Raw genomic sequence first — 27,745 nt, 5'->3', positions numbered from 1 at the left:
TTGTTAACTAAAACAAACTATAAGAAATAATTTCAAAATGTCAGAAGTAAACAAAAATAGAAAAATAAACTAAAACTGTAATAAGCTGAAAACTGAAATTATGATGAAGTACTTAAATTATTACCATGGAACCAAATAAAGTGAGAAAGAGGAACATTAAAAACAAAAACGAATAAAAACGACAAAAGCAAAAAGTTAATTAATATATATATATATAATCTAATAACACTTCACAAAGCAAGAATGAGCTTCAGTAATTCATGTAGGATTTTAATCAAATTAGGTCAAGAGTCTTTTTTAAACTAATCCATTTTTCATATTAAAATGGGTTTAATACAATCCATTTGCTTACCAGAAAAAAAAATAAAAAAATGTTGATAGCTGTCATACTGAAAAATCTTAGAAACCACACTTTAACTGTGCGATGTGTGTAAGACCAGGTGAAACAATCGATCTTTATAACTCTGGGCAGATCCATGCAAATATGTTGTAAAAAAAACAAACAAAAAAAAAACATTAGCTGTAATGAAAAAGATGATTTCTTCAATGCCCTAAAATATTATTTGCTATCTTACTTTTGGTAAAATGACAGTTAGATTTACTATAGTAAAACCATGGTAAGAGTTGCCTAAGTTTCCCCTTCCCAGATCATATGCATTATTAAACACACATATACAAGACCGGACCAGCGCCACAATATCTCCACGGCACTTTTGAGCCTCAAACCTTAAACTTCAGTCCAAACACGAGACCGGGAGAGCAGTGTGTGTGTCCCGGCTGGGACGGGGCAGCTGTCGCCAACACACACCACCATTACACCAGCGTGATTTATTCATCAGCTCTCACATTTCACCGATGTGTGCAAACATAATGGACTGTGATTTGGGCTTTTTGACAGACTAGATATCAGAAAACATTAGCTGGGGTCAATCAATGCACTCCGTCAACCACCCAATGGAAAACACTACATGTTAATAATGCATAAAAGTACGACTCGCCACTCGCTTTCTGTGCGTGACAGATTCATTTTAGGGTTCAGAATCAGGTACGAGCCGAACCCGGGTCTGTAGTGATAAACATCGAGGATCATTGTGACTAGATGACATTAACAAAACATAAAAAGTCACACAAGTTTGCTGTGATTCTCCGACTGATCTTTAAAGGCAGTAAAATCATGTCAGCGTCTTAAATCATAAACGTGCGTCTAGCCTAAAACACCACACACTGATCAAAACCCTTTTAAGCACATGTACACTAACACACACGAGTAAGAGAAAAACTAAATACAACATAATTAGGTTCGCCTTATTTCAAGGTGACAGTTTCATTGTACTCAAATAAGTATTGAGTAATATTAATTAACTGCATGTACTTATTATAGAGTTAGGGTTAGGGTTTGGTTTAGGGTTAGTTACTTGTAATTATGCATAATTTACTGTTATTACTATAGTAAGTACTTGTAATAACATTTAACTACATCACCTTAAAATAAAGTGTTAAACAATTATGATTACATAATCTTCTAGATCTATATAGAAATATTATCCTTTATTTATTTATTTTAGTTTTTTTATTAGTTTGTATTATACATTGGTGATCCATTTTATAATGTAGAATTTAATTTAGTACTTTACTATTAAAAAGCAAATTTATATTTATATTTATATATATATATATATATATATATACTGTAATACAAATATGCTTATTTCTGCTGATTATTTGTGCATGCCAGAACAAAAATCATAAATGTCCGAAAACAAGGGTGTTATGGATTTATAAATCTAGTCATGTGATCTCAACATAGTACATGTAAACTAAAATAGTACATGTAAAATAAAACCACTTTTAATAGGAAACCGTTATGTATGGAAGCTTGTTTCTGTCACAGAATAAAAAATAAAAAAGATAATTTTGTGACTTTTTATCTCACAATTGCGCGTTTATTTCTCGCAATTCTGACTTTATTTCATGTAATTCTGAGAGAAATAAAGACAGATTTGAACGGGATGTAAACTCGCAATTGTGAGATAAAAAGTCGCAATTATCTTTCAAAATGTTTTATTCTGTGTCGGAAACAAGCTTCCATAGATATGACTTCATCACATGTGAATGGACATCATTTAAACATTTTTTTCATCATTAAAAAATTACTGTTTGTTCATTCGTCCATTTTTATTTATTTATCTGTGTATATATTTGTTGAGTGCACCTTTTAAATATGCATCTTACTTAATTAAACCGACTATTGTCAGGATGATTGTGTGGTCGGTGATATTATTACCTTTCGTCCTGTATCTGGACATCTTTGGGCCAGGATTCTGGCATTTCTGTCACAAACCCCATGTCTTCATGGGAGCTCGATGATGATTGGTCAGACAAGCGGGCAGGAAGAACAGGTGGCCTATCATCTTCAATGATGACGGTGTCATCCTGGGGCATATTCACAGTGGGGGACAGCTGGAAGTTACCTGAGAGAGAGAGAGAGAGAGAGAGAGAGAGAGAGAGAGAGAGAGAGAGAGAGAGAGAGAGAGAGAGAGAGAGAGAGAGAGAGAGAGAGAAGGTCAACATCTCGCATAAATGTGTGTTTATTTTTGAGATGGGCTTCATTAATCTGGAGAAATCCGTCTAAAAATGTAGGGTGTATACTCACATATGACCAAAATGTCGTACATAAACATTCATGCACCGTGCAACAACATTATTATAACTGTACCGCAAATGCAACAATTACATTTTGTTTGAACAGAGAGTTTACTAAACCAAACACAGGTAGAAAAAAAGGTCATTTACTGTAAGTCAACAAGCTCTGAAAAATATACAAGTCAGTCAGAGCTTGAGCACAACAACAGTGCACATGTTCACAATTAAAATGAGGGATTTCCATCCAAACATGAACTTCTGGAGTTCCGCCGTGTTTCGCTCCAAGTGTATTTATTTCAACTCGAAGTCATTACGCAACTTTAGCAGCTTAGGAGCAATCAAATGCAATTACTCCCACACAAAAAAAATAACACTGGTGTTCTCCCAGCAAAAATAAAACTGATATTTAGTTTCAGTGTCCCAGACAACAAAATGCTTTAACAGAAATAAATGAGGGTTTATGTATTTTGCATCGTTCGGCCGAACACACACCGACTGAGACTTCAGCTTTAGCATATGATAACAATTAATGAACACTTCAGGATTGGGTTTATGTTCAACATGGGTCTGGATTTTACCTTCAAAACAAGTAAAAGTGTTTGGAATGTGGACAGAAAATGTGTGTGTGTGTGTGTGTGTGTGTGTGTGTGTGTGTGTGTGTGTGTGTGTGTGTGTGTGTGCCTACTTATTTTGGGGACAACTATATTTTAAATATATTTTGGGGACAAATTTGTACCCAGAAGTGACCAAAACCTGACAAAATCTCCAAAAACCTCCCTTTAGGGACATCCTCACCTGTAAATCTGGTATAAAAATAAACTATTTTAAGTTTGTTTGTTTTTTTAAATGTAAAAATGCAGAAAGTTTTGTGTGATGGGTCGGGTTAAAGGGAAGAGAATATACAGTTTGTACAGAATAAAAACCATTACGTTTATGTGTGTGTGTGTGTGTGTGTGTGTGTGTGTGTGTGTGTGTGTGTGTGTGTGTGTGTGTGTGTGTCAGAATCTAACACCACCAGATAAACTCTTCATTTACATTTCTATTCTGAAGAGATCCACTCTAAACCAGCGTGCATATTGTGTGTTTTTCTAGCCGTATGATATGAAGAAACCCTTATTTTTAGGTTCATTAAATTATAACAAACTGTCATGAGACATGGGGGGGGTTGAAGCCTGATGGTTAAAGATCAAAACCTGGTTTCACTCCCAGACTAAAATACTCCCAGTTTTAAACGAAAGCAACTGACATATCTTAAAATATGATCAATCTAGGAAGGCTGGTCCTGTTAATACGTGTATATCATCTTGGATAATTAGTAGAGTTCATTAGAGAAGCGTTGTCATGTCGATTTAGTGCGCTAGCATCAGAGCGTATGCTTAAACGCCTCTAGAAAAGCCTAGTAAAAGAGCGAATGAACAGCATGAGTCTTCAGTGAACAGAATCACAGCCCTGACCCGTGAGACTCAGATTTTACTTGGACTAATCCATCCGACGCAGACTTGAGCAGTCCAGTAATTAACAATCTGCTGTGCTAAACTTTCATCGTTAGATCATTAACACGTACACAAACCAAAGCTTCGGCTGATTTAAGGCTGAGAGTCAAATATTTACAAAGCCCAGCTTGAGGATGAGCCGTGTTTTCACTTGAGACGAGACATTTAACGGCCGTTTTCAGCTTCGCAGGGGTAAGATGTGGAACAGCCCGCTTGACACAAGACCGAGCTCAAGAAACATAAGAACACGTAAAGCATTGGAGGCTCTGGAGTTCTCAAGCTGGCCTGGATGTTTACAAGAAACCTCGATGGTGAAGATCCACAAGAGCTTCGATCTCAGAGCAATCACCCATAATGCATCAGCTTCTCAAACACACTCTCTCGCTGAGCGGTGGGTGAGGACATGTGGAAAAACTTCTGTCGCTGGCGTGCAGGTACACACCCGAGTGCATATGAAAGTATGTGTGTGTGCAATAGCGTGAACTTGAATTTCACAGTTGTGGAGGTGAGAAGACGTTTATACGTGTGTGTACACCGATATGTTCACGGAAACATATGCGCAGACACGCTCGACAGAAACAGTCAAAGCCCAGCACATCACTGCAATGATGAATACATCAAGTGGAGGAGGAAAACATTAAAATGACACTGGAGTGAAATACTGAGTGTGTGTGTAGGTGTGTATGTAACTTTTACACAGTTAGTCAGGGTCAGGTTGTGTTTCCGCTCTTTCTCTCTCGCTGCCAGAAGACGGTCTCCCGCGGATTTGTGGAAAGTTTTGATAAGATTTCGTGAATAATCTGGACAAAGTAAATCTTTTCATCATACGTTGTTTTCGGTTTCTGAGTTGTGTGTGTGCGTTACCAAATCTCACTTTATATCACCTTGATCACTGTCTTGTTGGCTAAAACACAGCACCATTCTGAAACATGTCAGCAACTCCGAGCAAATGTTAGCTAGGATTAAACTATGTTGTAGCACAGTGTTACAGCCGCCAAGTGTACAACGATAATGAAATGAAAACAGGGAGACACACAACTTTTCAGGTTTGAGTATTTATTTATTTATATATTTATTTTGCCACATTTAACTTTGTTGGACTTTCACAAACAATGTTGGAATTTAAATGTCAAAGTATGATTTTTTTTCAAATTTGTTTATTATGCATTGTTTATTTATTATTTACCCTTTAAAATGTGATTTTGAACTTGTTTTTATTAGTATTACTGTTATTATTAATAATAATAATTTTGCATGCAGCTGCCACACACAAATACACTCACCTAAAGGATTATTAGGAACACCTGTTCAATTTCTCATTAATGCAATTATCTAATCAACCAATCACATAGCAGTTGCTTCAATGCATTTAGGGGTGTGGTCCTGGTCAAGACAATCTCCTGAACTCCAAACTGAATGTCAGAATGGGAAAGAAAGGTGATTTAAGCAATTTTGAGCGTGGCATGGTTGTTGGTGCCAGACGGGCCGGTCTGAGTATTTCACAATCTGCTCAGTTACTGGGATTTTCACGCACAACCATTTCTAGGGTTTACAAAGAATGGTGTGAAAAGGGAAAAACATCCAGTATGCGGCAGTCCTGTGGGCAAAAATGCCTTGTTGATGCTAGAGGTCAGAGGAGAATGGGCCGACTGATTCAAGCTGATAGAAGAGCAACTTTGACTGAAATAACCACTCGTTACAACCGAGGTATGCAGCAAAGCATTTGTGAAGCCACAACACGCACAACCTTGAGTCGGATGGGATACAACAGCAGAAGACCCCACCGGGTACCACTCATCTCCACTACAAATAGGAAAAAGAGGCTACAATTTGCACGAGCTCACCAAAATTGGACAGTTGAAGACTGGAAAAATGTTGCCTGGTCTGATGAGTCTCCATTTCTGTTGAGACATTCAGATGGTAGAGTCAGAATTTGGCGTAAACAGAATAAGAACATGGATCCATCATGCCTTGTTACCACTGTGCAGGCTGGTGGTGGTGGTGTAATGGTGTGGGGGGTGTTTTCTTGGCACACTTTAGGCCCCTTAGTGCCAATTGGGCATCGTTTAAATGCCACGGCCTACCTGAGCATTGTTTCTGACCATGTCCATCCCTTTAAGACCACCATGTACCCATCCTCTGATGGCTACTTCCAGCAGGATAATGCACCATGTCACAAAGCTCGGATCATTTCAAATTGGTTTCTTGAACATGACAATGAGTTCACTGTACTAAAATGGCCCCCACAGTCACCAGATCTCAACCCAATAGAGCATCTTTGGGATGTGGTGGAACGGGAGCTTCGTGCCCTGGATGTGCATCCCACAAATCCATCAACTGCAAGATGCTATCCTATCAATATGGGCCAACATTTCTAAAGAATGCTTTCAGCACCTTGTTGAATCAATGCCACGTAGAATTAAGGCAGTTCTGAAGGTGAAAGGGGGACAAACACAGTATTAGTATGGTGTTCCTAATAATCCTTTAGGTGAGTGTATAATTCAATAGCAAATAATATTTTATTTATTTTTTTATTTATTGCAAAACTGTGCAGCCCTTTCATATATCTCTATCCATGATATTGATCCATAATAGAAGGATGATTGGATGAGGGATGGATGTATGGATATTTATCTATACAGATGTACAAACAATATCAAACTATAAAATAGTACTGAATTATGTGCGTTACACACGAATGTTACAACTAACCCTCTGTCTGTTACGTTTTACCCTGCATACCCTGCTTCTGTCACTTTCACTGCAACTGTATGAAAATACATGTAATGTTCATTTGTAGCAGAGATGTGTATGTTGCTTGAGTAAAAAAAACCAAAAAACTTAATTATTTGTTTAATAATTGATCCAAAACCTAAATGTGTTAGGTTGTGCCCTGCTCTCCCCTACACATCATAGGGTACATTTACATGACAATGATGTACACAAAATGGAAACGTTTTTTATTTGTATAGATGACGATGTTGTCAAGACAATCCCTATTCCCATGGATCCGCGAAAACTACTAAACGCGCTGTATTATACATGCCAGGCCAGTAGATGGAGATGTCACTACGCACATACGCATTCTTGTACAGAGCACTAGCGCCAGACACACATGCCTATAGACTGAACACGTAATACGCATGTGCATTCCGTCACCATTTTCACAGTCGCGTTTTTGTAGTTTACACGGAGACGATAACTTTATCGTTTTCAAAAACTTGCACTTTGAAACCCATTTTCAAAAGTTTGTGTTTTCAGGCCCCTCAAAACGCCACTGTCGTGTACATGAACGGACGAATACAAAGTTTTCCGTTTTTATTTGAAAACGGTGTTGTGTAAACAGCCCCTTAGTCCAGATTTTAATGCATTTTTTTAACACATACTATGAATTAATTCATAAATGTTATTACGTTTTTAGGGATTCACACCATACCTGAACTAACTTTGCGTTCAAATTATACAGTATGATAATTTATATTCATGAGGGTCTTCAGTGGGTGATATCATTTCTTATTTTGAATTAAAAAATAAATAAATTTCAAGAGATGAAATTGGTTCAAATATTTTTTCTTCATCATGACATCAACTTTAACGTCTCGGTTAACTTCTCCCAAAAAAAAAAAAAAAAAGAAATTCAATTTGAATTCAGCAATTAAATAAAAAACAGCCTGTCATAGAAAAGTCATAGATTGATTCAAGTCTGATTCAAAACTTGAGAAGAAATACGTTTGAATGATAAGTGAAATTTTTTTTTTTTTTTTTTTAAATAATTAAAAAAATTTGGGGTCATGCCACTGATCCCACAACATGATAAATTTCAAGAAACTGTCTGTGACCAGGATTAACCCACATGAAAAAAGAAATAAAACCCAAAAAAGAAAGGATCCAACACTTGAAAGTGGCAGAATATCCATGCAAGGTCATTTTTTTTCTTTTTGCTTATGCAGAACATGGTTTTAATTGGCTTTAGTGCTGAACACAGTCATGTTCTTGCAGTAAATGAGGCTATTCCTACAGATTTTTTGACACAAGTGCTGACCTCCTGTTTCCTGGCATTACTCTTGGCTCTTCTAAATGGCGTAAAGGACACCTATAGAAATAGCCACTGTGACACAGTGAAAAGGTGAAAGTCTTTAACATGGAAGATAAAAACGCATAGACCACAATTCTGCTGTGGTCGACTAATTGGCCTACCGTTTTATTAAGATTATGTCCCCCGTCCACCCACTCTCGCTCATGATTTCACGGTGAATCATAAAAAATCTGCTTAAAAACGGACCTCTTAATTGCAGGACAAGGAAAATAGCGAAGGCGTGCTTGGATTATTATGCATTAAGCTCTGAGAAGAGGACGGGAAACCAGCAGGCTTGTACAGTAGAGGAGTACAGAATCTCAAACAGCTAATTTCTAATGATTTGTGAAGGCACAATGATGTACCTGCCGGTAAGCTTCTGGGACTGATGTACTAAAAAATCTCTGCTGGATGTTCTTCAGAGAGCTTTGTCCTGGTGGGAGGGTGTTAGCGACTGACAAATCCTGCTGACATCTCCTCAGCACCTTGTCTAGATCCATTAACCAGAACGTGGATGAGAGTCGGCACGATGTGAAGAGTTGGGTGGGTTAAAAGTAAGGAAAACTGTTGCCATCTTAGGCCTTGTCCACACTAATACGTTTTCGTTTGAAAACACATCTTTTTCTCTCCGTTTTGGCCTTCCGTTCACTGAGACGGCGTTTTTATTAATGAAAACAAAGCTTTTTGAAAATAAATTTGAAACCGCCGTTTTCGCGTTGTAGCGTGGATTGTCAAAATGAAGGTATTTAGTCATGTGACGCATATTGAACCCATAGATATTCATGTGCCTGTTATGTGGTATTCACATTCACACAGTTGCTAAAATATGTTACTTTGCACACTCTTCATATCACAGTCCTGCAAAGATGACAGAAAATTCACTCGTATTTGCTGTCCTGTGGTAAAACATGTTGCGTTTTAGACCAAACATATAATGGTGAGTGAGAGCGACCAGGACGATCAGTGAATGCTGTGATATTTTGCTAAATAAAATGATCCCGCCAGAAGAATTGCGCGATAACTTTATTATTTATTTTTTCCGTAAGTATGATCTCAGTGAGATTTTGTAAGGTTTTACGCATGCACTGTAAGGTGAATTTGGTGTTTTCAGACGTTTCAGTGTGGATGAGAAACTTCTGTAAAGCGTTTGAAAACGCTAGTGCGGGCGGAGAGCGTTTTTAAACGAAAACGCCGTTTTCAAATGTATCCGGATTAATGTAGACGTAGCCTTAGTTTGGATGTGGCCCCAATAGTGCAAAAAGATTGTTACCCATCGGAAAAACAACCTCAAGAAACTTGTTGTTTTATGCATTTTTAGCATGATCCATTTATTACGATATTCATCCGACAATTAATTTCATAATGCAAGCTAAACAGGATACAGTTTGGCTCGAACTGGATGACTGAAGCAAAAACAAAAGACTGTTGCTTTACCCAAAAGATCTTTCCTTCCCAAACACATCATGCTTTTGTTTAATCGGTGAAGATTTCCAAACCTCTGCATCATGCTTGCATCCCGAGGACATTTGATTCAGGTCATTTGGGGATAAACATCAAGGAAATCATGTGCAGTCTTTCCCAAATTGTTGGGTCTCATGAAGGAGCTGTTTGTGTTTGTAACTGCCTCTTCTGTTTAATCTGCGCGATATTCTCCTTGCAGGGCGCTGATGGCATGGTGGCGGACTGCTGTTGTTTTCTGTCACGCTGCGATCAGACGATCCCTTGCAGGGTCTCTCTTGCTATAACAAATAGTCCCCCCATTGCCTGTTTGCTGGGCCCAGAATCAAGCCATTGTGGGAATCATGTGATTGGCGTAGACAGCAGCGTTGGCCACCCAAATCGAGGCTCGAACAAATAAACTTGAATGAAACGGTTCCTTGATGCTGCGTCCAGAATGAAAGAGGGCAGTAGGGTTTCAGGATGGTTGGTGGAGAGAAGTGGAGTTTGGACAATCACTTATCAGAAAAGTTCCTACTTGTATTTCTTGTAGTGTGGGAAATCTCAAGTAAGGAATAATTGATGATGGGCTGTTGAATTATTGGAAAATGAATGAGGTGGTAATGCGGCTATGACGCGAAGGGAAGACAGAGAGAAAGAGAGCAGGCTTTCCATTAATAATAAAACATAAATTTGTGGCACAAACTGAAATAGTTTGATATTTGTATCCTATTGTTTGTTATATTTATTTGCTTGGTCAATTATCTTTGTGGGTTTTGGTTCTTTTGCTGTTTGAAACAACATAAATAATTTGGCGATGTGATATGGAACTATAATGCGGTCAAAACATGCCTGGAACTACTTTAGCTGTGTATTTAGTAAAAAAATAAGTGCAAACGGTTGTCAACCAATCAGAATAAAGCATTTAAGGGTAGAAACCTTAAAATTAAGCAACTTTAAGTTAATGTAGCTGAAGAAAGTGTCATTTCTGGCGAAGCTGGTTGAACATGCTGGTCTTGTTGGTTAAAGGGTTAGTTCACCCAAAAATGAAAATTCTGTCAGTAATTCCTCACCCTCATGTTGTTCAACCCCGTAAGACCTTCGTTCATCTTCGGAACACAAATTAAGATATTTTTTATTAAATCTGAGAGTTGTCTCACTCCTCCATAGGCTTCTAAGGCATTATAACTTGCTGGCCCAGAAAATGTATTAAAGACATCGTTAATATAGTCCAAGTGACTACAGTGGCTCAATCTTAAGTTTATAAAGCGACGAGAATACTTTTTGGCCGAAAAAACATGTCTTTAATACATTTTCTGGGCCAGCAAGTTTCAGTCCCTTAGAAGCCTATGGAGGAGTGAGACAACTCTCAGATTTAATCAAAAATATCTTAATTTGTGTTCCGAAGATGAACGAAGGTCTTACGGGGTTGAAGTAGTAGTAGTAGTAGCTTTATTGGTCACTAGTCACAGGTACCAGCGAAATTGAACAACATGAGGGTGAGTAATTACTGACAGAATTTTCATTTTTGGTTGAACTAACCCTTTAAGCTAGTTGAGCTTGTCCTGGTGGCAACAAATCAGACTGCCACCATCCAGTATATGACATTTGCTGGTCACCAGGATGGTTTTTAAGATGGTTGAGGTGTTCATAAGGTCCAAAATGTGACTTCAACCCAAATTTAAGCACAAAATGAAAGGTCATGCCATAAGACTTCAATTTTCCCAGGTATTAAAGCAAGTTTTCAGTCTCATTGATTTAGCTCATAGTGAGAAAAAGCTTTTGAGAAGAGTCGGTGCACTGGGTTTATTTCAAGAGCATCTAAAGAAGCCGATTTGAAAGCTGGGCTTCACCGAAACAGAACTGCGGGAACAAGAAGGTTTCGGTTTCCTGCAGTCATCGAAAAAAAGCATAATGCAACTTTGTGTAATCCGGTAATCCAAATACATTTTTAAATGAAAGAAATAGGCCAACATGTGGTATTAATCACAACCTCCCATGTATTTAGGAACAAAGTCATCAACAATCACATTTTCCCAGAAGCAGGGGATTGAGCGAAAGCCAAGTGTTTGTCATGAATGTCCATCCACAGTGACTTGCTGTGGTCGGGGAAATCCAGCAGGTCATCATTGAGATCTGAGGGTCTTTGATGCCACCGCCTCTCCACTGTGTTTTTCAGAATACATCCTCCAAAAGTACAGTGACCATTTGACATTATATTGCATCACATGTGTTGGCAACATTAACTCAGTCACATTTGATTTGAGTGTGGTTACATGAGAATGGGCTTATACTGTAAACACAGGAAATAGTGAAAGAAAGAGCCTCCGCCATTAAAACAACAAAGCAATGCATCTACTCCCAGCCAAAATATATATTTTTAATGGTGGTTTGCTGGTATAGTTGGTCAGAGAGATGGTATCCCAGCCTGACAACATGATAAGTGCCCAAAACAACTTTAAAACCAGCAAAACCACTGTCAGTAACCAGATGGTTGCAGGTTCGAAACCCAAAGTATGTTCCATTAATTACCTTTACTGTGACAACTCAGAAACTTAACATCTCAGCCAAATAGTTGTAACCATAAGTTGTTTTTCTTAACAACACTAGCTTTCCAATATTAGCTTGCATGTAGCTCAATCATTAAAGCATGGCTAGCAATGCTAAGGCCATGAGTTTGAATCCAAGGCAAAGCAACTAATAAAATGTCTACCTTGAATGCAATGCATGTCACTTATGCAAATGCATAAATGTAAATGAAAATCAAATGGTTCGAGTACACATTAACAACAGAACAGACTATTAATGGATATAATTTAGCATAATCATTCGTTATTTAAGATATTCATTTGTTAAACAATTTTCTTGTTTAAACTAGAAATAATAAAAACTGAAGAAAACCAGACTATGTAGCTTCCTCGGTCTTAATGAGAGATCATTTGTCTTTCATAAGTTTTGACAGTTCAGGGGCAATCATGCAAACTTTCTCTGAGAAAGACCTAAACAGATTTATTTTATTACTGAAATCCAGATGGGAAGTTTAACAAAAGTCATTCACAGTCTTTGTTTGGTGGAATTGAAGTACAACATCAGCTCAATAAGTTTGAAATATCACCCACTAGAGAATACACTATCCTTTGTACAAATTTGAAGTTAAACCTTGCAAGTTTTAACAAAACAAAAGCAAAAATCTTCTAATAATCACGGCTGTATTAGCCGACCAGGGCTGTATTTCTCAACAGCATCATACACCTAATTGGATCGTAGATCAACTTAACTCACGATGCTTTTTCAGACGCACAGCTGAGATCCGTTTAAAGTCAGATATCACAAATTCATGACATGAAAAGTTTTCCCTTACAGAAATGGACAAAATAAATCCTTCTGAGCTCTACCAGAGGTGGAGAGCCTTTAAAAGCAGTCAACAGCTTCAAAAATAGTGTTCTTGGCCAGATTACAATCTTACATTTAGTCCCTGTGTCAACTAGTGCGATCGATGTGTATTAGAGGTCTTGCTCCATGCATCTGTGAGGCTCGTGAGACGAGACAGTGTCCCATTTGTCATTTTACAATTCACAAGGAATCGTATAACCGCCCTATACACACCCTTGATGTGCACTTGTATTCTCTATATCAGTGTCAGTGTTTCTGAACTCCCTGAAACACCTCCATTGTAGTCTTGAGTTTCTTCCGGGAACGAACCCGTCACAATATTCCTCTTTTAAATAATTCATACTCAGAATAAAAGGGCGGGGCCTGGTTGAGTTAATTAGTAGTGTGTTAAACTGGCGGATATGGTAAGGGGCGGGGCATTTCCCAAACACACTCAAAGCGCTCGACCAATCACAACACACTTCTCCAGCCGACCAATCAGAGCACAGTGTGCTTTTCAGAAGGAGGGCTTCATAGAGACAGGAACTAAACAGAGCGTTACTGACAGACTGGGAAGAGAGGAGCCGCAACAATGGAGAATATGAGGAAAATAATGTGCTTTTTGAACATTCAAACATGAAAACCTGTTCTAGTAGAGCCCAAAACTTTGTAAAAGGGCATAATATTTCCTCTTTAATAGTATTAAAAATCCTATCTGAAAAATCCTTACTGCAGAATTTTGTTTTGTGATGTTATTGTTTTATAAGTAATTGCAGTGAATTAATGTGTTAAATGACAGGCCTAATATGTACACATGCATTGTTTTTGTGTGTGTGTGTAAAACACTCTAGAGGTCAGGTCCCTGACAGTAATATCACAGGGGAAGGTCACAGGGAGAAACAACAATAAGAGCGGGTCTCTCTCTTCTCGTTTTGCGAGTGTTTCAGGCTCTCGGTGGTCACTGCAAGTCTGTTATCTCTCATCAACCCTCCACCTGTTAGCATAACAGCTCTCATTATCCTGTAGTCTTCATCAGCAGATTAATACAGCGGGTGTGCTAATCTGACAGGCGGAGACAAACCACTTAAGAGAAGCCGAGGGAGTCTGAGGAGGCGCTGCTGGTGTGATGCAATTCCCAGCATATCTCTGTCATTCTAGTTCTGCTCCTGTGCCATTCACAAGAGAGTAGAGATACAGAGAAAAATATACCTTGAGGAAAAGAAGGTCACAGCTCGGGATTCACGGAGAGATGTGATGAAAGAGTGAAATATTAAAAGCTCAACTTTTCCTCGCTCGGATCTCTCTATCTATAGATTATATTTCTATCCTTCCTAAAAGCAGATTTGGGCAACAAGTCAGCTTTGGCAAGTAAATAAAATTTGTAAACAAACAAGAAACTAACACTTTTATTCAACAAGGATGACAGTTAGGACCTTTGTTACACTGGTACAAAATATTTCTATTGCAAATAAATGCTGTTCTTTAGAACTTTCTATTCATCAAAGGATCCTGAAAATATGCATCACAATTTTCACAAAAATATGAAGCAGCAACAATTGTTTTCAACATTGATAATAATCATAAATGTTGCTTGAGCAGCAAATCATCATATTAGAATTATTTCTAAAGTATCATGTGACACTGAAGACTGGAGTAATGATGCTGCTACGTTTTAAAATATATTACAATAGATTTCAAACTTTTTTTATTAAATAAATGCAGCCTCAATGAACAGAAGAGACTTCTATAAGTAACATTTTTATTGTTATTTCTTAGTTTTTTTTATTGTAATGTTTCGATAACTGATACATTATGTTAAATCAATGCGAGTAAATCAGATTAATCTGAATTTAATATATTCAGACAATTTACTATCATAAGCTTAGTTAGTAAGAGTTGATGGTTTTAAAAAAAAATCGTTGAGCAAACAAAATTAAAAAAAAGAAACGAAAATGCCTGATTTTTACTTTAAATATGCTGCTGCAATTCACTAGCTTTTTACACTGCAAAGATTCAGTGAAAGACTAAATAATTAACAAAATACAGGGTATATATTCTAAAAAATCACAATAAGAAAACGTCAGTTACAAATATTCATGGCCGGCAAATGTTGTCAATTCTCCAGCCATCAACAGGTGAAGTACATTTCCATGATCCCTGTGGTGTGAAAAGATTATCCTCCGAAACAGCACGTCCAGACGTGACTGACGGGTCCGCAATTTGCGACACAGTGAGATTTTCTGCTTCTGGCTGGACTTTTCAATTTAGACAAAGTTGTGCTCACAGTGAACAAGACTGCTTTAATTCACTCCACATCAAATAAATCCTTGATTGCTGCCATGGATCTTGCATATTTTCTGTACTTTTATTAAAATAACCACTCTTTTAAACAACGTATCCCACAAAGTCCTGGCCAAGACACAACAGGAGAAAAGAGAAATGGAGAAAGAAGAAAAAACACATCTGATTCAGCCAGGGATGTGTATCTGCCACCTGCTGCATTATACCTTGACAAGTAGCCTGTGTAGTAGAGACTTGCGAGAGGTGGATTCACACTGCCAGTTAGATTGATGTAAGGCTCAGTGTATACGCTACATCTTCACACAGTTTCACAGCCAGCAGCTCATCTCACTGACAGCCCCGCCAATCGATCTGACTGACAGCCACTGTGGCCAATCAATGTGATGGCACTGTCAGATTAAGCCCCGCCCATCACTTTGACTGACAGCCACTGTGGCCAATCAATGTGATGGCACTATCAGATTAAGCCACGCCCATCACTCTGACTGACAGCCACTGCGGCCAATCAATGTGATGGCACTGTCAGATTAAGCCCCGCCCATCACTCTGACTGACAGCCACTGTGGCCAATCAATGTGATGGAACTGTCAGATTAAGCCACGCCCATCGCTCTGACAGACAGCCACTGCGGCCAATCAATGTGATGGAACTGTCAGATTAAGCCCCGCCCATCACTATGACAGACAGCCACTGCGGCCAATCAATGTGATGGCACAGTCAGATTAAGCTCCGCCCATCACTCTGACTGACAGCCACTGCGGCCAATCAATGTGATGGCACTATCTGATTAAGCCCCGCCCATCACTCTGCCTGACAGCCACTGTGGCCAATCAATGTGATGTAAATGTCAGATTAAGCCCCGCCCATCACTCTGACTGACAGCCACTGCAGCCAATCAATATGATGAAACTGTCAGATTAAGACCCGCCAATCACTCTGACTGACAGCCACTGTGGCCAATCAATGTGTTGGAACTGTCAGATTAAGCCCCGCCCATCACTCTGACTGACAACTACTGTGGCCAATCAATGTGATTGAATTGTCAGATTAAGCCCCGCCCATCACTCTGACTGACAGCCACTGCGGCCAATAAATGTGATGGCACTGTCAGATTAAGCCCCGCCAATCAATCTGACTGACAGCCACTGTGGCCAATCAACGTGATGGAACTGTCAGATTAAGCCCCGCCCATCACTCTGACTGACAGCCACTGCGACCAATCAATGTGATGGCACTGTCATATTAAGTCCCGCCCACCACTCTGACTCATAATATTTAGTGTTAAGGTTCTTTTATCTCTTTATACGAGAACAGATATTACATAAAGATAAACCTTTATGAATGTTTTCAATCTGGTTTTCGCACCCTTCACAGCACTGAGACTGCACTTCTTAGGGTTGTTAATGATCTCCTTGTGGCCACTGACTCCGGATCCACCAGTATTCTAATTCTCCTAGACATTTCCTCTGCATTTGATACAATCTCTCATAGTATTCTCATTTCACGACTCTCTGCTCTTGGTATTTCTGGAACTGCCCTATCCTGGTTCACCTCCTACCTGTCTGATCGCCAGCATTACATCTCCATCCGCCAGTCAAAGTCCACTTCTGCCTCTGTCCCGCACGGTGTTCCTCAGGGTTCTGTTCTTGGGCCTCTTCTCTTCATTATCTACATGCTTCCACTAGGTGATATCATCCGTCATCATGGCTTCAAATTCCACTGTTATGCAGACGATACCCAACTATACATCCACTCCCAACGCAATGCTCCTTTCCCAACGCTTTCCATATCAGCTTGTATTGATGAAATAAATGCTTGGATGACCAATAATTTTCTCAAACTCAACACAGACAAAACAGATTTACTTCTTATTGGTTCACCTCAAACTACATCCCGGGTCTGTGTTGACAATCTCACTATTGCTGGAGTTCCGGTTCAACCTTCCACCACTGTCAAAAACCTGGGTATAATCTTTGATTCCTCTCTTTCCTTTCTTCCTCACATCTCCTCTCTCACTAAATCTGCCTTCTTCCACCTTCGCAATATTGCACGCTTACGTCCATTTCTTACCATCAGTGATGCTGAGACCCTAGTTCATGCTTTCATCAGTTCACGGCTTGACTACTGCAATTCTCTTTTCTATGGCCTACCAAACTCATCATTAAATAAAATTCAATATATCCAGAACTCTGCCGCCAGAGTCCTCACTTACACCAAGAAATCTTCCCACATTACTCCCATCTTACGCAGTCTACATTGGTTACCCATCCGCTATCGCATTCAGTACAAGATACTCCTTATTACATTCAAAGCACTCCATGGTCTTGCCCCAAACTATATCTCTGACCTCATCCATACATACACACCTGTCCGCACACTTAGATCATCTGATACCGGTCTGTTGACAACCCCACGGCACAAACTATCATCATTTGGTGGAAGGGCATTTTGCACCGCTGCCCCAACTCTTTGGAATTCAATTCCACAACAAATCCGCAATCTCTCATCACTACAAGATTTCAAAACCCACATTAAAACACATCTTTTTGTCACTTGTTTCCCTGACCCCTGAATGTTCAGATTCTATATGTACTATACCTCTACTATGTTAACCTTCACAGTTTATGTATCGTCTCTATGTCATGTTTCTATGTTATGTGTACTTGTAATTATTGTAAAGCGACCTTGAGTCCTCAGAAAGGCGCTATATAAAATAAACATATTATTATTATTATTATTATAAAATATTACAAGCTTACAGAAAGCTTCAGGATTCATTAATTTGCAACTTAATGTTTTGGTGGTGGACAAAACATCAGAGGAAGCGCATGAAAAAAAAAAAAAAAGAGTTTAACTTTGAAGTAGTTAAGTTGAATCGCTAATGCAGCTGCAAAGACAAGCAACATTAGCTTTCCTGTTAATTAGTTTTATGTTTAAGGAATAAAAGAAGTCTAAAGATAATTAGTGCTCTGATATACGAGTTTCCAAAGCATTATCCCCCATGTCTGCGTCTCCCTCAGATTAATCAATTTTGTTGTAGCATTCTGCATGTCCATAAAAGTGTATGGATAATGATTAAAGGTATGGTACATGTGAATAATTTAGCAGTTACAAAACACACAGTTGCAATTGCTAGCCAATCACAAACTGAATTGCTAAGTAAATTACAATATACCACTAGTTAAATTGTAGCTGAATCACAAGAGTTAGGCCTACTGCTAGGTAAACGCTAATCACTAGCCAAATCACTAACTAAATCAAGCTAAATGAATAGAGAAATATTATCTAAATCCAAAGCCTTATTGCTAATCATTAACTAGTCAAATCATAGCTACATCACAGCTTTAGTGCTTAACTAAACAATAACCAAATCACAAGCTTACCAAGCTAACCAATTTGCTAAGTAAATCAAAAGCTAAATTTCTAGTCAAATTGCTAGCTGAATCACAAGCCTTATTACCAAATCTCAAGCTTAATCGCCAGCCAAATTGTTAGCCGAAGCACAATCAGATTTCACAGAAGAGTCGCTGCATGTCACAAATGATGACTTCAAAATTACCATCCTCACAATGTTGTGGTGGTAATAGCCTATATTATGCAGCCTAACTATTATCATATACAGTACATGTGTTAATCCAACATGGCTTATGACCTTATCCTACAGGCAATACGACTTCTTTCTCTTTTTTCTACCTGTTGAAAGGTACCGAAGATGATTCCCAGTGCTCTGTCTAAATGACTACACTCTGAGATGTTCTGCCACTGTGATTACCTGAAGTGCACAAGGCTTTTGCAACTGTAATGACTGTCGTTCAGAGGTAGATTCATTCAGAATATACTCAATATGTCTCTGTATGGGCAGAATATAGTGAGTCTCCAGGAGCAGCAGTCACAGAAACGCCGTTTTACACGAAGGACTATTAATGGACTCGTACACCTCGTTTTTTTGGTACGAGCATTAGCCACAGTGCCTATTTCCGCTGTTTAATGGGGCTAACCTTTCCCGTCACACACTTAGAGGCACTTCTCTCTCCAAATCAACAGTTGTGAAGGGCAAATTCAAATTGGTACCGCGCATTCCCTTAAATGATTGAAAAAAGTCCCTCTGTGTGTCACTTTAATTGTGTTTAACTTGTTAAAGTAACACTAAGTGCAACTCGAACATAAAAGACTACGAGAATCCAACATCTACAGCATGGCTCCTAGACAGAAAAGGTGCAATTTCACACCTCACCTCTAGGAAGAAGGAATATGTTACGTGTGACAAGAAAAGATGGAGAGAGGAGGGCAAAATCTGTTTAGTTATTTGCAACCTGAACAGCAGAGAATGACGTGAAATCATTCGTATTTGGTTTGAAAAACAATTAAAATCAGATTTTTTGGAAATGCATTTCAGTCTCAAAGGCCGGATCCCATTTTAAATCGTTTTTTTGTTGTTGTTTTTTCCCTTCAGGATGTGATTTGTCTGAGATGTCAAACACCATGCACTACAGTGGTGAATTATGCTCCATTATGCTCGGCCCTGTCACTGAAAACAAAGTTCACACGTTTCTTCGGACACTGCTTTTTTTACATCTCTTTTTTTATTGGATTTTATGATTATTATCATGTTCCTTGTCTTTATTTATGCCTGCCAGTATAAATGGTCCTGTAGATGGATGGATAGGTAAAATGGATATTAAAATATTCCATTTTCAGATATTCATACAACAAAATATTCTGGGGACCATGAAAGTTTTGTGAAAATGATCAAAATGCTTTAAAAAAAAAAACGCTGGCAGGTAAAGAGTTAAACAACATTTTGCAACATGTTGATTTTGTTTGTTTTTAACGTACATTAATTCAGATGAATTATTACACCGTTTATTCATTTATTTATTTATTTATTTATGTGTTTGTTAGTTAGTTAGTTGCAAGACAGTTTATAATGAAATAGTGACAAGTATAAATGAAGACAAAAACAAGAAACTAACTAACCAAACTAATATTGAGATCACAACTCAACCTAAGATTAATACTTTCCTTTATCCAGTCATATAAAAATTGTACCCTAAATTGTGTCAACTATAAATTTGTACTTATAGCACTTTATTCTTGTGAGTTTTTTTTTTTTTTTTCAGTCTGTTTTCAAGCTTTAAAGTTTCATTCCTCATCCCGACCTGTCATAACAACCACGAGACGACATTATCTCGCTAACCTTGTAGCTCAAACCTGCCATGTCTGCTCCTTGCTGAGTGACAGCTAATATGTGTGAAAGGAGTTGTGGCTCCTGAAGACTATTTCCCTGACAGTGATGCAGCACGCGGTGTCAGGCAGGTCTTCACCCGGGTCCTTTAGAAGATGACCTCTGACAAACACATACATCAGGGTTCAACCTCTCATCCTACAGCGCAGAAAGTTACGGCACAGACAGTAATGGGCCATTTAATGTGTCATCTGTTATTGTTGCAATTTTCATGTTTTCAAAAACACAAATAACATGTCATGCAAGTGACTGACAAGTGGCGAAACTATTCTCAGGTGCATGTGGCGAGAAAACTAAAGTTTATGAGATATATGACAACGTGTCAGGCCTACAATAGCTGAAGGGTGCCATCATCCCTGAGGTAAACTTTCTCAAACTTTGCCTTTCTACTTTCCTCCGGAGAAGATGTAGAGATAAACTCTCTGAAGTGCTGCTTTTTGAGAAGTTTTAGAGTTTCTCCGCACAGGAGATGGGGAAGATTCACTCGCATGCTTTTAGAGAAAAAGTGTCAATGCATTCATTTGTGCAAACCAACTAGGAAAGAATGAGAAGTGAAAAACAGAGAGACAAGGTGAAAGACAATTCTGAGATCTGATTTTGTTTATATATATATATACACACATATATATATATATATATATATTGGTGCTGGGCAACTATTAATCGCATCCAAAATAAAAAAAATTGTGTTTATATAATATATGTGTGTGTACTGTGTATAATTATTTTGTATATATAAATACACACAAATGCATGCATATATTTAAAAAAAAAAATTATTTATATATTAAGTATTTATATTTATATATAATATAAATTATGTATAAAAATGTATACAGCATATACATACATGCAAATATTTCTTAAATATATACATGCGTATATGTGTATACATACAAAATAATTTATACACAGTACACACACATATATTAAATAAACACAAAAAATGTATTTTGGATGTGATTAATCACAATTAATCATTGCCCTGCACTAATTATTATTATTATATATATATATACACAACCCCAAATCAGAAAAAGTTGGGACACTGTACAAATTGTGAGTAAAAAAGGAATGGAATAATTTACAAATCTCATAAACTTATATTTTATTCACAATAGAATATAGATAACATATCAAATGTTGAAAGTGAGACATTTTGAAATGTCATGCCAAATATTGGCTCATTTTGGATTTCATGAGAGCTACACATTCCAAAAAAGTTGGGACAGGTAGCAATAAGAGGCCGGAAAAGTTAAATGTACATATAAGGAACAGCTGGAGGACCAATTTGCAACTTATTAGGTCAATTGGCAACATGATTGGGTATAAAAAGAGCCGCTCAGAGTGGCAGTGTCTCTCAGAAGTCAAGATGGGCAGAGGATCACCAATTCCCCCAATGCTGCGGTGAAAAATAGTGGAGCAATATCAGAAAGGAGTTTCTCAGAGAAAAAATGCAAAGAGTTTGAAGTTATCATCATCTACAGTGCATAATATCATCCAAAGATTCTGAGAATCTGGAACAATCTCTGTGCGTAAGGGTCAAGGCCGGAAAACCATACTGGATGCCCGTGATCTTCGGGCCTTTAGACGGCACTGCATCACATACAGGAATGCTACTGTAATGGAAATCACAACATGGGCTCAGGAATACTTCCAGAAAACATTGTCGGTGAACACAATCCACCGTGCCATTCGCCGTTGCCAGCTAAAACTCTATAGGTCAAAAAAGAAGCCATATCTAAACAGGATCCAGAAGCGCAGGCGTTTTCTCTGGGCCAAGGCTCATTTAAAATGGACTGTGGCAAAGTGGAAAACTGTTCTGTGGTCAGACGAATCAAAATTTGAAGTTCTTTTTGGAAAACTGGGACGCCATGTCATCCAGACTAAAGAGGACAAGGACAACCCAAGTTGTTATCAGCGCTCAGTTCAGAAGCCTGCATCTCTGATGGTATGGGGTTGCATGAGTGCGTGTGGCATGGGCAGCTTACACATCTGGAAAGGCACCAGCAATGCTGAAAGGTATATCCAAGTTCTAGAACAACATATGCTCCCATCCAGACGTCGTCTCTTTCAGGGAAGACCTTGCATTTTCCAACATGACAATGCCAGACCATATACTGCATCAATTACAATATCATGGCTGCGTAGAAGAAGGATCTGGGTACTGAAATGGCCAGCCTGCAGTCCAGATCTTTCACCCATAGAAAACATTTGGTGCATCATAAAGAGGAAGATGCAACAAAGAAGACCTAAGACAGTTGAGCAACTAGAAGCCTGTATTAGACAAGACTGGGACAACATTCCTATTCCTAAACTTGAGCAACTTGTCTCCTCAGTCCCCAGACGTTTGCAGACTGGTATAAAAAGAAGAGGTGATGCCACACAGTAGGGGTGTGCAATATCATACCGTCCACGATAATACCGGTATAAATTTTTACATGATAAAAAAGTGTCATATCGCGATATCACTGATATAGCGATGCAATGACGTACTGTATGGCGCATTACGTTCCTTAGCACGCACAATAACAACACCTGTCTGAGCGCGAGAGCAGCAAGTCAGCCTCCAATGACGATTTAGTACCTAAAAAGGAGCTACTTCAATAGTATTTTAATAATTCCCGCAGGTCTACCACTTATAATGCGGGAAATTCCCCCGCAAATATTGATTTTACCAACCGCGTGAGTTTTCAGCGGTGCCGCGTCTTCTCTCTCTCTCGCTTTCAAAATGGGTTGCACAAGTCAAGCGTCGATACCACACTCTTGTGTTTAGCAGTCAGGACATGACGGAATTGTCTTTTGTCACTTGCATCGTAACTAAAGTTTATCATTTTCACTTCTTTTTAAGTCTTATCAGTTTAAACATTTGCGATTTTAAACTATTCAGTACTCTCGCGCGCTCTCTGAGAGATGTTTACTCTGCGTGCATACAGTAAAGCCGCCTCACAAACAGCTCGCGAGTAACAAAAGTTCTATTTCGCGGATTATATTGCTTTAACGGGGGAAAAAACACGCAAAATTGTGTAAAAATTCCGGTCATGGTTAGTATATTCGTAAACAGTCGGTTATGTCTGAAATAACCATAATACGTGCGTGACAGTGTGACAGACAGTATAACAGTAATGGATCCGGGCACTAGCTCTAAAAGTGACAGCAGCCATATGTGTCTGTCATTAATGTTGTCGTCAAAACAACAAAAGATAGCTTTCATTGTAAGGAATCAGAATTAATAGCCTTTAATTTAATTTAGTCAGGACTTGTTATTTTACATTTGATTACCTTATTCAGTTTCTGTAGTATTTCTGAATAGTGTTAGACCTACCCAAAAACGTTTCTCTTTATTTGTATCTTTATTATTTTGTATATATGTTTTGCTACTTTTTTCAATTTAATTCAAAGATTGAAATCAAGCTTCCTTGTGTTGTGTAAACTCTGAAATACAAAATTACCCAATTGTAAAAACACAATGAGTGTGCAAACATTTAGGTGAGATAAATGTAATAAAAAAAATTGTCAATTTTTTTTTTATATCGTCATAAATATCATTATCGCAAATATTCTTGAAATATCGTGATATAATTTTGAGGCTATATCGCCCACCCCTACCACACAGTGGTAAACATGGCCTTGTCCCAACTTTTTTGAGATGTGTTGATGCCATGAAATTTAAAATCAACTTATTTTTCCCTTAAAATGATACATTTTCTCAGTTTAAACATTTGATATGTCACCTATGTTGTATTTTGAATAAAATATTGAAATTTGAAACTTCCACATCATTGCATTCTGTTTTTATTCACAATTTGTACAGTGTCCCAACTTTTTCTGATTTGGGGTTGTATATATATATATATATATATATATATATATATATATATATATATATATACACAGTCGTGCTCAGAATTAATCATACCCCTGGTAAATATGATAAAAAATGGTTGTAAAAAATAAATCTGCATCGTTTATCCTTTTGTTCTTTCATTCAAAAAATTGGCAAAATCCTAACCTTTCATTTAAGTAAAATAATTGAAAGTGGGGGGGAAATCACATTAGAAAATAAATGTTTTTCTCCAAAACACGTTGGCCACAATTATTCATACCCTTTTATTAAATACCTTTTTGCAATCTCCTTTTGCCAAGATAACTGCTCTGAGTTTTCTCCTATAATGCCTGATGAGTTTGGAGAATAACTGACAAGAGATCAGAGACCATTCCTCCATACAGAATCTCTCCAGATCCTTCAGATTCCCAGATCTATATATATATATATATATATATATATATATATATATATATATATATATATATATATATATATATAATATTATATAGTATTAGTGATGATAATAATAAAATATATTATTATTCTATCGACCACTATACATCACCCCCCACCCCCATCCCATAATTTACTGTCCTGTCTACTATCCCGACTATCAATTAAAATTACAACAAAAAAGGTAAAAAAAACCCCGATATACAGCTTTGAAAGTGCAATCGGCCATCAGACGCATTTGCCACTGTAACTCTGATGAGGAGAAGAGACGTCATTGACTGACTCATTATCACACTGCAATGAGAAACACACGCAGAAGACAAGCTCAGAACAAGAAGAGGAGAGAAAACAAGAAGTGGAAGAAAAGCAGGGGAGGAGGAGGAGGAGGAAGATCAGGGTTTGCGTCAGGTACTAAAGAGCTTATTGTTCAAGACTGAGTAGTCGATTGTGAAATGACAAGCATGACGGTGAAAGGATTGGTCTGTCGATTCCAATCGTCTGGCAGGACTAGAATGGAGCTGAGTTTGAGAAAAATCAGGACTGACTTGAAAGAGTCATGCTGGATGAGACAGAGGCTTGAAAATGACATTAACCCCCATTTACAAAACCACAGGAGCATGCTGGGACTGGCTGGGCTGAGCTGTGTGTGTCCAGGTGTTGATTCATCTGTGTATTTAAAGCGTATATGTCCGGTGGAAACAGAAGGTCAAGACATATATAAACAGTATGTGTGTGTGCATACTGTACATAGTCTTGCAGAGCAAAAATATGACTATCACCATAAAGACTGTCCCACATTGCAGTATTTTGTATTTTGACCAATAAACATTCACATAAGGGGCTTTCACACCAGAGGAACGTTTTCATAGTTCCTGTATCTAAAGTATCCTGTATTGGGTTTATTAACCATGGAGGTCTATGGGATTGACTCTCTTTTGGAGCCTGTCTCTAGTGGCCAGTCGATGAATTACAGTTTAAGTCACTTCCATGTTCGATTCAAGAGAGAGAGACGGGAAGGTTGTGTCTGACTGACCCAGAACGTTAGAAACTACCGATGATGTAAGTTTATGTTGATTGGCTGAAGGCATGCCATGCGAAACACTGGCACAGGCACACAGTTTACTTACTCTTACTCCACGAACATGGAAAACAATGATAGATGGACCGAAGTCCAGGTACTTCTCAACCAGTCACGGTGCACCTAAATGACGTCGCCTCTGCTGGATTGTGTCACTTCAGAGTTCCTACAGGCGGTGCGAATGCAACCAGGAAAATTACTCTAGGGGAAAATGAGTTTTTGGGAACCGCCCTGGTGGCTAGTTCCTATAACTGAGTTCCTATAACTACACGGTGTGAAAGCCCCTTTAGACAGGAAAAGATCTTCGAATGACATGCAAATTGACCCATTTCCTTTTAATGACATTCCGGATACAATATATGTGGAAACCAGAAATTACAGGTAAGCAAGGACATCTGGACTGATGAAAACAATTACGTCTTGAATCCAGAATAATTCTTAAAGTCAGCCGATCAGATTGGAGTTCTTCGGTTCGAGAAAGCTCAGGCCATTTTTGTGTGCAATGATACACCAGGGGCGTTTGTGGCTAAGACTAAAATTATGAGTCTTACCCATCGATCTCCCCATCATGGTGTGTAGTGGGGTGTGCTGGTCATCCAGGCTCTCTCCGGGATACAGCGACTGAGAGATCCGCCGCTCATGTTCATCTCTCGGAGAGTTCAGAGACACAGTCGGGCAACTTGGAGACTCCTGGAGAGAAAGAGGGAAAAACATATAAATATAAATATACTGGCTTTTTAATCTTTCAGATGCTTTTTTTTTTTTGTCTTATCCCTTTAGCAAATAGTTGTTCTTGCTTTAGGCACAATTGTCAGAAAATTTTGTCAGATGCAATAAAATTAAATTGAATAAAAGTTTTTCTTGCTGTATGTGCAATTGTCACAAAATTGTCAAATGCAAGCCTAGAATGTAAACAAAACAAACAAAACAACTAAACAAAAAAATACAATAAAATGTAATATAAAACAAATTTTCTTGCTTTAAGCACAATTGTCACAAAATTGTCAAATGCAAGCCTACAATGTAAAGAAAACAAAAACAAAATTTAACACAAAACACAATTGTCACATTTTGTCAGATGCATGCCTCAAACAACACGAACAAAACAAAATTCAAAACAAAACTAAAAAACTCAAATAAAAGTTGATAAAATTGTTTTTTATTGATTTAAGTGCAATTGTCTCAAAATGTTGTCAGATGCTCATCTAAAACAATGCAAACAAACAAAACTCAAAACAATAAAAAAATGCTTGTCTAAAACAATGCAAAAAACAAACAAAAAAAAAATCTCAAAGCAAAACACACACAAAAAAAGTCAGATGCATGGCTTTTGTGAGCAAAACAAAAGTCAAAAAGTCAAATAAAGTTATTATCTGAAGCCAGACATCTGTTGTCCAGCACATCTCAGTTCCTCATCCCCTGTCTCCAGCACTAATAGAGCTGTTACTGCGCTCGTATGATTAGGCTGTCGCTGACTGAGGTCTGATCTCAGGTCCTTTATGAGCCATCATGTTCTTATAGTGTTATACACTTTCCCCACGGGCCCGCATTGATCGTGAGAAGGTTTCACTTCCTCCCACAGGAACTTCTCCTGAATGAGGCTGTGTTGAGAATGAGGGAACCCATAATTCCCACCACCTGCGCTCCTGTCTACTAGGAAGACCAAGATCCACATGTCAGTGTTTTTAGACACAGCTCTCTGGATCTGGAGACAAACCTCAAGGGAACTATGGGAAGGCTTTTTATGAATGCATCATTGCATTCCCTACAAAATGTACCCTACGTCCTCTCCCAGCACAGTTATATTTTCAGTCGGAGA

At 38.2% G+C, this 27,745-nt stretch overlaps 1 protein-coding gene across 3 annotated transcripts in view; it reads right to left on the bottom strand.

Moving 5' to 3' along the window:
* pard3aa (par-3 family cell polarity regulator alpha, a) overlaps positions 1-27,745 on the bottom strand; it is a 461,686-nt gene that overhangs the window by 161,608 nt on the left and 272,333 nt on the right. For all 3 annotated transcript variants that reach the window (XM_079863216.1, XM_079863217.1, XM_079863218.1), the window contains 2 exons: positions 26,478-26,616; positions 2,285-2,471 (listed from right to left, as the gene is read on the bottom strand). In XM_079863216.1, coding sequence (XP_079719342.1) covers positions 2,285-2,471; positions 26,478-26,616 — 326 coding nt within the window. The remainder of the gene's footprint in view (positions 1-2,284; positions 2,472-26,477; positions 26,617-27,745) is intronic.

Source organism: Squalius cephalus (assembly GCF_949319135.1).
Source record: "Squalius cephalus genome assembly, chromosome: 25".
NCBI classification, from domain to species: Eukaryota; Metazoa; Chordata; class Actinopteri; order Cypriniformes; family Leuciscidae; genus Squalius; species Squalius cephalus.
This window is presented reverse-complemented; position numbering and strand designations above follow the sequence as displayed.